Source organism: Pelophylax lessonae (genome assembly GCF_965119305.1).
Source record: "Pelophylax lessonae genome assembly, chromosome: 1".
Classification (NCBI taxonomy): Eukaryota; Metazoa; Chordata; class Amphibia; order Anura; family Ranidae; genus Pelophylax; species Pelophylax lessonae.
Window position 1 is genome coordinate 329,045,704 of NC_138768.1, and position 13,147 is coordinate 329,058,850.

Consider the following 13,147-nt stretch of genomic DNA (forward strand, 5'->3'; position numbering starts at 1 on the left):
GACAGCACAGCTGGGGCATCAGGCGCACGCACGCCTCCTACCTAGAAACACAAAATCGCGCACATGTACGTGATTCAGTGCGGAGCCAATCCTGAAGTGGTTAAGTAAGGGGTAGTCCAAAACTTTTGACTTGTTCTCAGATCAGGAAGTGAGGCAAAAAATAACTTGATAGGGGTTTTAAAGCATATGTGAACCCTTACCTTGTAAAACAACCCATTTAGTGTAAAATACAGCATATATATATGAGCTGCACTATTCTCGATAAAATGAGAATCACAGTTTTTTTGTTTAGAATAAAGATCACGATTCTTGGTGTAACATCATCTCTCACATTATACAAAAAATGTGGCTAACTTTACTGTTTCGTTTTTTTAAAATCAATTAAAGTGTATTTTTTCCCAAAAAAATTGAGTTTGAAAGACCGCTGCGCAAATACCGCGTGACATAAAATATTGCAACGACCGCTATTTTATTCTCTAGGGTCTCAGCTAAAGAAGTATATATAATATTTGGGGGTTCTAAGTAATTTTCCAACAAAACAATACTGATTTTAACTTGTAAGCAACAAGTGTCAGAAAAAGGCTTAGTCTTCTCCAAGTGGTTAAACTGAACTCATTTACAGACCAAAGTTCATCCTTTTGATCTAAAAGAACCAAATGATACTTTGTTTACAGTTATCTCCCAGAGCTGAGCAATGTTTGCAGGAGGCTCTTTTTTTTTTTAACAGCTGTGAATGCGCAGAGAATGCCTCTGCACTGTATGAATTGTGGAAATGCTGGGTTGAAGCAGAGTTACACCCATTTTGGTGTTTATTAAAAGTAGGGATAGACCGATTATCGTCAAGGCCGATATGCACTTTCCCCGATATATCGGTATTGGCCCCAGAACTGGCCGATATTGCCGATATTTTTGTGACGTCATTCTACCTTCTTAGGCCGCTTCCCTCGCCTTGAACAGCCTCATTTGGAGTCAGGACTAGTCTCGCGAGAGTGTATCACAGCCATACACCCACCCACAGCAGCCCAGTGCTAGCCAGCCACACACATCCACAGGCCCTGTAACAGCCAGCCACAGGCACTGTACCAGCGAGCCAGCCAGCCAGCCACCCACCGGCTCTGTACCAGCCAGCCAGCCACAGGCCCTGTACCAGCCACCCACAGGCCCTGTACCAGCCAGCCACCCACAGGCCCTGTACCAGCCAGCCACTCACGGTGCCAGACAGCCAGCCACCTACCACAGGGTGCCAGACAGCCAGCCACCCACAGACAGGGTGCCAGACAGCCAGCCTCCCACCGGCCCTGTACCAGCCAGCCTCCCACCGGCCCTGTGCCAGCCAGCCTCCCACAGGCCCTGTGCCAGCCAGCCTCCCACAGGCCCTGTGCCAGCCAGCCACCCACCACAGGGTGACTTCCAGCCACCCACCACAGGGTGCCAGCCAGCCACCCACCCACAAGCCCTGTACCAGCCACCCATAGGCCCTGTACCAGCCAGACTCCCATAGGCCCTGTACCAGCCAGCCTCCCAGAGGCCCTGTGCCAGCAAGCCACCCACAAAAGGGTGTCAGCCATCCACCCACCACAGGGTGCCAGCAAGCCAGCCATTAATCATTAAACAAAAACGAACATGTTCAGTACCAGATTTGTGTCTTTATTTTTCAAAACTTTAAATGTACAAAATATCGGCCAATACCGATACGTTGTGACCAAAATATTGGTATCGGTCCTGAAAAATCCATATCGGTCTATCCCTAATTAAAAGTCCGTAGCTATAAAAAGTGTAGTTGCTGATTTTTAATAAACACATGCATCCCCTGTCCCACGATCCAGCGATGCGGCCGGCGGGAGCCTCGGTCCTCTTCCTCTTCTCCCTGCGGCGCCGACATCTCTAGTGTAAGCACCCGGCTGTGAAGCTTGCGGCTTCACAGCCGTGTTCGCAATGCGCATGTGCGAGTCCCGCTGCGCGTCCTGAGTGGACGGGCAATGTTCTGGGACCTGTGGTGTGTAGAGAACTTCCGCTCGAACCCCCTAGGCGGCTTGAGTGGGTACCTGTCAAATCTAGGTACCTGCTCCCCTCCCAAAAAATGACATGCGAAATGTGGCATGTCAGGTGGTCAGGAGGCCTTAAAGCAGAAGTTCCACTTCGTTTTGAATCGAGATTGCAATTTTTGAATGATTAATTGTGTAGCTCTAATATATATATATATATATATATATATATATATATATATATATATATATATATATATATATATATATATATATATATATATACATATGGGACTTAGAATGCTGGGGGTGGAGACATCACAGGGGCATGGCAGCAGGAGATAGTGAAACTGCAGCACACTGATCTTCCCAGTGATTATTTGTGCAGGGGGGTTTGTCAGCTCAAGTCTGATCATTGGAGGAGAGGCAGACTGTGCTACCATGCCTGGTGTGGAATGTTTGAAATAGAAAAACAAGGGAACTGGCAGGATTAGCAGGTATTTCACACGAAGGAAGCAATCAAAAGAGAATAGGATACTTCCTAACACAAGTACATGGTACAGCAAACACAGGACATGAGATGTTGGAGTAACATACACTTTAGGCCTTACTCTGAACCTACTCTATTTAAAACTTGAAAAAAAAATTTTGGTTATACATACACTTTATTACGAATATGCAAGTTTGTAGTTTGGGAAAGCTTGTAACGTTTCTTAGACTAAAAGAATTGGACAGTGTTTTTGTGATTAGCACGTCAGTAGAACAAAAGTGAGCCATGGATGTGCATGTCTAAAATGTATAGACACAGTGGGGTTGATTTACTAAAACTGGAGAGTGCAAAATCTGGTGTAGCTGTGCATGGTAGCCAATCCACTTCTAACTTCAGCTTGTTCAGTTAAGCTTTGACAAAAAAAATGGAAGCTGATTGGTTTCCATTCAGTTTTAGTAAATCAACCCCACTGTGGTTCATTTCCTGTCTATTTTCCCTATGCTTTACCCTAACCTTATACACAAAGCAATACATAAACCTAATACAAAAATTTCAACTACACTTAGAGTCATCTAAGTCATTAAGTTAAAGCCGAACTCAGAGATAAGCAAATAATTTCTAAATACAAGAGCTATGTGTATTTTTTTTTATTTTTTGAATCTTTGTGTGCTTTTTGTATTTCCTTCAGGTCTGTGTAATAATCAAGCACAAAACTTTGCCTCTGTGCAGGAGCTTCCTGAAATAAAGACCGGTCACTGCTGCCCTCTCTCCTTGTGCGGGGTGACTGGTCTTGTATCCACCCCTGCCTAAAAATTTCTGCAGGTAGCCTTTAGTGCATGGAACCTGTTGGGTCCCTCCCACAGCTTTACACAGGCTTAGTACAACACAGTGATGAGGTCACTACAACTTTTACAAGGTGATAACTGGGTTTGAAAAAGCATTCAAACACAAAGTTGATTTATAACCTTTGGGGCTGTTGAGGAATATATTTAAATTAAAACCTTTTATGCCTGTAGTTCAGCTTTAAGGATTTTAGCAGAAATATAATATAAAAACATTTGTGTTTGATTTTTCTCTTTTGTTCATTGATGGACACAGCTCCATATCTACTTTGACCCTTGGGTTATGCCACTCTCATTAGGACTCAGTAGAACACTAGGCGGAAAAGAGTTTGACTACACTCATAGGGCAGTCCCAGGAGGTATACTCCCACTCCCTGCTCTAGCTCTTCAGTTTTTTTCTGCCTAGTCAGGAGTAAGGACCTAGCTCCTTGCTGGGATCTCTGGTCCTGGCAGTTTTTCCTTTTTAAACTGAATTTTTTTAAGTTTGTTGTTTTCTTTCTACAATCAAGTCTGTTCCAGTGAGAACTACAATGAACTACCGGACTGGGTGACGCACTGGATATCCGAGATCTTTATAGTCCCCCCAGGCTGGCCAGCGAGCACGTGCAGACCGCAGCTCTGCGCTAGGTCGGTCGCAACATAGCTCCACTGGACGGGGGCTGGCCGGCAAGTGAAACACCTTGCGAGGACGCACACAACCTGTTCGCAGGCTGAGTCGCAGCGTACCTCTGGCCCGCAGCACCCCCCCATTCCAAGATGGGAAGGTAATCTGGCCGATTGGTGCTCGCTTGGTTCCAAGGTGTGGTGAGTAGTGTCCCCCCCTCTCCCTTTGTGGTTCCTTGGAGAGGATTAGTCCTCTTTGAGGGTGTAAGTTTTTGCCAGGTGAGCTCAAGTTGTTTCCTTGTTGAGCTCCTGTTTTACTTGGCTGGCTATGTTTAGCCTTTGGGAGGTATGTTTATTGCTGTGTTTTTCCAACCCCTCATATTGACACTGCTTTGGGACGTCCCAAGGGTCAAAGAAGATATGGAGCTGTGTCCGTCAATGAACGAAAGAGGAAACTGGATTTTTGTCTTACCGTAAAATCCTTTTCTCTTATGTTCATTGACGGACACAGCACCCACCCCTCTAATGAATTTGGGTTTATGGTCTTCTGATGCTGCTTGTTACAAAACTGAAGAGCTAGAGCAGGAAGTGGGAGTATATCCCCTGGGACTGACCTATGAGTGTAGTCAAACTCTTCTAACTCTTTTCTGCCTAGTGTCCTACTCCTAAATGAGAGCAGCATAACCCAAGAGTCAAAGAAGATATGAAGCTGTGTCCATCAATGACCATCAGAGAAAAGAATTTTACGATAAGACAAAAATCCAGTTTTTCTGTTTATGGGCTTGTTCACATTGAGATTTCTCTGGCGGTTTTAAGGAGTTGGGCAGGCATTTCTGACACCTGTCAAACACCGCGCAAACACTAAAAACTAAAAATGTGTACTAAGTGAAATAGTTCACACTTTGTGGTTGGGGATGCTTGGATAATGACTGTATGCAGCTGCTGGCAGAAGGCATCTCTTAAAGCACATTAGAAATGGGAACCAGAATGGTATTAGAATGACATTGGTAGGAACAGAGGACATGCTTAGAGGTGTCCATAACAGCTACTTGTTTGCTATATACAGACAGAATTTTAAAAGCCCTGGAATGTACATAATAATCATTCACAGACTGAAAATTAAGGAAGTTCTGCATCAGTGAAATATATTTAACTGAGTACAGATGTTTAATATGATGTGCTAATTCAAAGAAACATTAAATTTGCAGTAAACTGTGTAATCGATAAATGGCTGTAGGTCTTCATTTTTATTATGATGCTTTATTGAGTAGCCAGGTGGCAGTGCAGTTCTAAGAGCCTTTTAAAATAAATTATGTCAGTGTTACATAATGATAACAAAGACACACAGATCCATTAAATAAGATGTGTCACAAATACACTGGTCTGCCAGCCACATACAGTTATATTGGAAAACATTATTAATGCAAACTCCTGCTTTGTTTAGGCTACATTCACACCTGAGCGTAGCGTTTTTGCACGTTTTTTACCACAAGTTTTTAGATTGAATAGAAACCAATGGAAAACGCCTGTAATCTGCCCAAAAAGAAGCTCATGTACTTTTTTGAGCGTTGGGCGTTTTGCTTACAGCGTCAAAACACTCAGATGTGAACAGGGGCCATTGAAATGAATAGGATTTGTCTTGTTGGGGGTTTTGAGAGCTGATCCTAGAGCAGAAAAACTCCCCAAAAAACGCCCCAAAACGCCTACATGTGAACGGAGCCTTAAGGATATCAAATCACATTTATAAATATTAAAGAAGCTGTTTCATAATTTAATGGTATTAACCACTTCCCCCAAATGGACATACCCGTACATCCTTGGGTTTCAGTGGGTATACCGCGATGATGCCTGCACCTACAGGCGTCATCCCGGTATCATTCTTTGCAGCCGGAAATTCTGTACAAGGCATAAGTGATCTGAGCAGCTAATTAGCCACTCGATCGCTTCTGTTGGTGACACAATAGGGTCCCACCCCCCTCCCGCTGCCACTGCCGCCTCTCATGGGCTCTCCGGTTCCATCGCGGAGGACGGAAGCGATGCGGCTGGCGGCAATGGCTGCCCTGTACAGAGGGAGATAAACTGACGTCGTTCCCCTCTCTCTGTAACCCTGGAAACTGGGAGAGACGAGTAATCTGTCACTTCCGGTTCCGCCCCTTTGTCTACCTGGCCACCAGTGGCTAGAGAAGAAGCTGATTGGACTGATCTCGGTCTAATTGGCTGCATGGGGGCCATAGGAGAGATTTGGGGTCTAACAGACCCCAATTCTCTCCATAAAGAGGACTTGTCATGGACCATATTGTCACAAGGGATGTTGTTCATCCCTTGTGATAGCAATAAAGTTAATACAAAAAAAATTGCAGAAAAAAAAAATTAAAGCGCCCCTGTCCCTCTGTGCTTGCGCACAAATGCAAATGCATATGTTCCTCCCACATGCATATGTAAACGGTGATCGCACCACACCTGAGATGTTGTCGTGAGCGTCAGAGCAAGAGCAATAATTCTGGCACCAGATCTCCTGTGCAACTCAAAACTGGTAACCTGTAAAGGCGTTGACAGCGTCACCTGTGGAGAATTTTAAGCACCGTAGTTTGCTGCCATTCCACAGGCAGATGCAATTTTTAAGCGTGACATGTTAGGTATCTATTTACTCAGTGTAACATCATCTTTCACATTATACAAAAGAAATTTGGCTAACTTTACTGTTTTGGGGGTGACATAAAAGACTGCAGCACACACCATTTTATTCTACAGGGTTTCTGCTTAAAAAAAAAAAAGTATGTTTGGGGGTTTTAAGGAATTTTCGAGTAAAAAAAAAAAAGTAGATTTTTACATGTAGGAGCAAAGGGCATGCAACCACCAAAGCTAAGGTCTGGTAAGATTAGATAGATAGATAGATAGATAGATAGATAGATAGATAGATAGATAGATAGATAGATAGATAGATAGATAGATAGATAGATAGATAGATAGATAGATAGATAGATAGATAGATAGATAGATAGATAGATAGATAGATAGATAGATAGATAGATAGATAGATAGATAGATAGATAGATAGATAGATAGATAGATAGATAGATAGATAGATAGATAGATAGATAGATAGATAGATAGATATTTTTTTTTTTTTAGGTTTAGATAGGCTTTAAGTTGTAGGCAGTATTTCCCAAAATCCATGTCCCCCCTTCCTGTAGTCCCCCCGGTGATCTATGTACTTTACAGGGATTTTATTAAAATTAACTATTTTATTTCTAGCAATGGTTTATGTAAGAACCTCTCATATCTGACAAATACTGGCGTGGTGGGTTTCTTTTTTTTTTCTTTTACATAAAACATTTTATTGAACACAAATTCCAAAAAGTTACAAGTTTAAAGAAGCACAAATACTGGCCTGCTACAGCCATACACATTACTATGTCTGTGACCAATATGATCCCAAAAGACAAAGTTACAATACACTAAAACATAGGAAGGGATACTTGGGAATGTAAACTATGTTGCACCAGCTTATCACAATGGTGCAAGATCCTGTTTTTTTTTAGAAAAAATGCATGGCAAATAAGGCAAAACAGTGTTTCTTAGTAATACCTGGTCAGATAATGTAATTACAGTAGACACACAATGTTCAGGTTAGCATTGATTTTTGCTGGGACTGGCATAACCTAGCACAATATGTATAGATAGCATAAGCTGGGAAGGATTTTTGGAGCAGTCATCAAATGTATCATTGTACTGATAAACCGTGCAATTTTATTAGTAGATTGTGAACCAATTTGTGAGGTGTGAAGATTTTTAAAGCTAACGTTTAGTTTTTTTTTTGCATAGTTAAATTGTTCCAGCATGGTAAGTATGCATGTGCCATATGTGGCGGATCTCTTTGGAAACAGAGAATCACTGTTGTAGGCAACGCTACTACAGAGATCACTGCTAAATTTGGGGACCTGTGCTGAGCAGCTTCCCTGCTACATAGTGATCACAGGGGCTCCCTTGCTTTGCACAGCACCATTCAGAGAACATTTTACATTTATCCAATGAATGCAAAGTGTTCTCTGATTGAACAAGGTGGATAGGCGAGACAGTGAGGTCACAATCTCCACTTCATCCAATCAGAGAACCCCTGGTATTTATTTAGAAAACTGCAAGGCATTATGTGAATGACACCAGTGCTGAGTGAGTGACCCCCTGCCTTCACTATACAACAGTGCAGCCATTCAAAGCTGAACCCGAAAGCTAGTGGCAATGATTGTAGTAGCGGTGCCTACTACAGTGATTTCCAGCTTCTGCAGTGAGCGCCCAGGTATGACTCATACATACATACATACATACATCTTACATTGCTCCAAGCTAGAAAAAAAAATATCTAAACATCAGCTTTAACATTTGGTTATAGTCCTAAATCACGTGTCCATTTTTATTTCTCTGCTCATGGATCGGTACTGTTCCTGCAGGTGCCTGTGTTGCCTACTTTTTGACAAAAAGGAGAGAATATCGAAACTCCATGAATCCGTTTAAGAGTTTGCGAGAGAAAGAAGAAAAGAAGCTGAGGAGCCGGCGATACAGGGTCAGGGAGCTAAAGAAGTCTGCAATTTATTTTGTGTGTTACATAACTTTGTTTTGTGTGTTACATAACTGACCTTTATTTGGGCTCATTCGCACAGGCAATCGAGGGGTAAAAGCAGCTGTTTGAGTTTGAGTCATGGTTTTACCCCCCCCCCCCCCCCCCCCGCTTGCTCACTTAAACATAGCAAAGCTGCTGCACAGGGCTGTACCCAGAATCAAATGGCATGTTTCATTCGGCAGGCGGCACCTCCACCGAACATGACCTATTCAAGTAAATGGGGCCAAGGTTGTGTTGTGGTAGGTCAGCATTGTGAAGGTTAAGCAGGCAGTGAGGAGGTGACATATCACTGCCCCACCACCTGTCAAAAGCCTCTTAAAAGCCATCCACTGCAGATTGTTTTTCAGAGGGGCAGCAAGCAAAGCAGCACTTGTACAGGGGCCCTTTAAGAATGGAGTATCTCACTGCAACCAATGTTATTCCCCATTTTAGCAAATAAAAGAAAAACTCAGACGAATATGCTTTAAATGAAGCGGAATATGCCATAACAGTTGTTCTTCTAGCTAATGCACATTTGTCTAGAACATTGCCACATGCCGCAGTCCCTGTCTTTTGCATTATCCTTTTATTCTTTAGCATGCACTGGTAGTAGTGACCCATTGTCTCTCTTTTCTTTCCACTGTCATTACAGTCTCTTTATATATCACTCTTTGTCACCGTGCCTACTTCTATTACTGGAACTACAAGCTGAATTTGACCTTAAAGGACAATTAAAATGTGTTCTTTACCAAGAGGCTTAGAACTGCCTGGGCAGATTTTCAACCCACTTAAAGGACCATTAAACTTAAAATGAAGAAGTTACAGTATGTGAAAAAGCTTCTGAAAACATTTACAATGTGTGCAAAATTGTTCTGGTGTAAAGAGCCAGCTCAACCAAATAAATGTTGATTGCAACTCATCTCAGCAAGTCACAGTGTTAAACTGTACTGGTATCCTGGTCTGCTTCCCCCATATGTGATAAAAATATAGTGTGTAGGGGCGGGGTGTTAAAGTAATTACAACCCTTTGGAGATATCATCCTTTTCGTGGAGTATATAAAAGTTGCAAAAGAATAGGACTTTGTGTATATCTCCAAGGGTACAATACAGGCCAATTTATAATTTTTAACACTTTATTAAAAAAACTAACATTAAAAAGACCTAAAACCATGTATATACATTAGCCACCCAAAGTCGCTGTTCATGTGGCCTTGAGATCAGCTTGTAAAGGTCGATGCGTTTTCACAGGAAGCCCTACTTCATCAGGACCTGAGATCTCCACACAGAAGTCTTCTACAATATGTATAAATAAGTTATCATTGAAATAAATTTCATATCAGATGTCAAACCTGTATATCATATGAAGATAACAGAATAGGTAAAAAACAATGCATCTTTATCATACCCACTCTAGATAAAGAAGAGAATGGGTAAAGAAGAATAAGAAAATTGTATAATAAAGAAATGTATCACCTTTAAATGAGATCATAAAGGGTTGATAGTGCCGGTTCACATTATTGCGGATGCGGCGATTGCACTGCTCCTTCATTACATGCAATCTGATGTGCGGATGCAAATTCAGCCATACACTTTGTATGGCTGAATTCGCACTGTATCCGCACCAAACTCGCACATGACCCTTTTTTCAGCCGCATCAGGATCGGATCGCACAGTGATTCACACTTGTGCGATCCGATCCTGTGCGAACTGTCAGATCGCACTGCGATATGCGATCAAACTGGGGGTGTCGTTAACATTTAATTGACACCCCCTGCGTATCGCATATGGCAGTGTGAACTGCCAGATGTGCGATGCGGGAACAGGCTGCGAATTCACAGCCTTCCCGCATCGCACAAGTGTGAACCGACACTAAATGTTTCTTGGGCCCGTGGGGAGAAACCAATTCCAGAATTGTTATCTTCATATGATCATTTTTTACATCTAATATGAAAAAATGTTTCAATGATTATTTATACGTATTGTTATATGACTTCTGTGTGGAAATCTCCGTGCCTGCTGAAGAGGGGCTTCCTGCAAAATGAGTCGACCTTTACAAACTCATTTCAAGGCCATATGAACAACAGCTTCAGAAGGCTAATATACATGGTTTTAGATCGTTTTAATGTTTATATTTTTAATAAAGTGTTAAAAAGAGTTACATTTCTATTGTTGGTCTGTATTGTAACCTTGGAGATATACACAAAATCCCATTCTTTTGTATTTTTTATATCATATGTGATATGGTCAGCAGTGTTGTGCATCAACCTTCATCTACATCCCTATCCCTATCTCAATCCCCATCCCTTCCTAATTCCTCATTCCTCAGCCCTGGAAGCACACTGATGATTGCATAACCATCATTAATTCCGAAGTAAAAATGCAATATATTGCAGCATACTAGTCATTACATTTCATAGCTGCATTCGTTTTCTTTATTCGGTAGAACATTTTTAGCAAGCACAGGAATACCTGATTTTATCAGAAATACAGGGGTTGATTTACTTAAACCAGAGAGTGCAAAATCTGGTGCAACTCTGCATAGAAACCAATCGGCTTCCATTTTTTTGTTAAAGATTAATTGAACAAGCTGAAGTTAGAAACTGATTGGCTACCAGGTACAGCTGCTCCAGATTTTGCACTCTCCAGTCTTAGTAAATCAACCCCACAATGTCCTTGTCACCTTGTACAACCTGAGTTGGAAGCATTAAACTGTATTACCTTATTTATGTGAACTACTGATCTCATCACCACCCTTTAATGGAGATGAACAAAGGCAGACATGTCCAATATTGGGAGGGTGGATATGCCTCCCTCCATAGATACAGTGGAGGAATGAGCAGAGCCACCTAGTGACAAGAGGTGTAATATTTGTAGGATTGTCAGGTAAAAATACAGAAAAAAAAAAAAAAGACTTAAAGCCCCCCCCCCCCCACGGAAAAATAAAAGTCAGCAGCTACCCATACTGTACACTTAGAACACTTACCTGTCCTGTAATCCATCGATGTCGGCACCCCAGCCGATGTTTCAATCGGCTCCCTCCATAGCCTATAGCTCATGCTTGGCATTTGGCACCGGAGTGGGGGGGGGGGGGAGAGACAGATAAGCAGAGCCACTTTTGGGTTGAACTCTGCTTTAAAAAAGAAAATGTATGCAGCAACCTCATCTAAGTACTGGTTAGCTTCAATATATTACATTTGCGTTTTGGAATTTGGTTACACTTTATAGTCTGGCAAGATTTCAGAGGTCATAAGGTAAAGCGGAAAGCACAGTTTAATATCTTTTTTCAGTTCAGCTGGATCTTCTGCAAAATAAATATGTTTCTTAAAAGATAAGCTACTAACAATGGTCTTATATCTTATTTGTACAGCTTTTTGCAAACAGATCATGGGGTGTGCAACAGTTTTCTCCTGAAGACCAAGCCTTGTGGGAGGGTGTTTCGGAAGAGTTCATGTCTGATGAAGAGGACAGTCTGTCTGAGCCAGGGGTATGGGTAGCCAGACCACCTCGTTTCCGAGCACCAGAGCTCTCAAGACTCTGTTACAGCATTGACTCGCATTCTAAACATGGCAATAAAGCCAATCGTGTCTACGGTGCTCCCTCTGACCGACTGCCTTCTGCTGAGATTCAGCTATTACCCTCTCACCTATATAATCCTAACTGGGAAAGGGAGGTGAATGAAGAGGAACTGACGGGAGGTGCACGGGCAAGAAAACCCTTTTGTCCTGATCTCAATTCCTTTATACAGATAAAAGTGGAAAAAGATGAATAAGACATTATGAACCATAAATGCACAAACTTTTCTTTTCAGGAGAGGTTACACAATCCAACACTGTGAAAGAAGGCATTAACAGCGAAGGTGACCTATGTGAAAGGGCTAACGTCCATGGCAAATAATAATAAAAACTGCATTTGTGTTCATGACATGGGTCCAGCAGTGCTTTGATTTGATGAAAGCAAAATAAAATGTTATTTTTTATGCTGTGTTTCTTTATTTGGCAGAAGCTTATGTCTTTTCTGAATGTTTGCTGTAAATTATGTAACCAAGATTTGCATGCTGTATTTCTAGACATACAGTATAAATATAAGTAAATAGAAATTCCTGATGGTCATTGGTACTAAGCAATAGTCTTTTAGCAGATAAAATAATCCTATTCCCTTCTTATTTGCAGACAGTACATGGTTCAGTTGTAGAATCTGTTCTTCGATAAGATCATCATCACTCCTATATACTAGATAAAGATTGATCAGGGAAAATGAGGCATTGGCTTCTAAAAAAATCACTTTGATTTAAAGTAATTTCTTTGTCATTAAGGGCCACATGAATTCAGTTATTGTTGGGTTATACTGCTGCCTATAGGAGGATTTGACACTGACAAACAACACAATGTGTAGGCCAACCCCAAGGTAACCCATCCTCTACCCAATATGCCTCAGTTTTTTTTTTGCTAGTGTCCTAGGAGAATGGACTTCTTTAATTCAGCTCATTCTTCTCTCCTTATTGAAAAACAGTTTCTCTTACGTCCTCTGACAGTCGCCGCCCACTCATACAGTCTTCACTATTGGGTATTGGCCTTCTCCGCAGGAGCAAGCTAGGCAGTAATTTTGTTAATACAAACAAACTTTAACATATA

The 13,147-nt window shown here is 41.8% G+C and overlaps 1 protein-coding gene across 2 annotated transcripts in view; it reads left to right on the forward strand.

Moving 5' to 3' along the window:
• Nucleotides 1-12,492, forward strand: part of LOC309568216 (uncharacterized protein C14orf93) — a 54,273-nt gene extending 41,781 nt beyond the window's left edge. For both annotated transcript variants that reach the window (XM_082273866.1, XM_082273867.1), the window contains exons 6-7: nt 8,369-8,481; nt 11,884-12,492. In XM_082273866.1, coding sequence (XP_082129992.1) covers nt 8,369-8,481; nt 11,884-12,285 — 515 coding nt within the window. In that variant the 3' untranslated portion in view covers nt 12,286-12,492. The remainder of the gene's footprint in view (nt 1-8,368; nt 8,482-11,883) is intronic.
• The last annotated feature ends 655 nt before the right edge of the window (nt 12,493-13,147 follow it).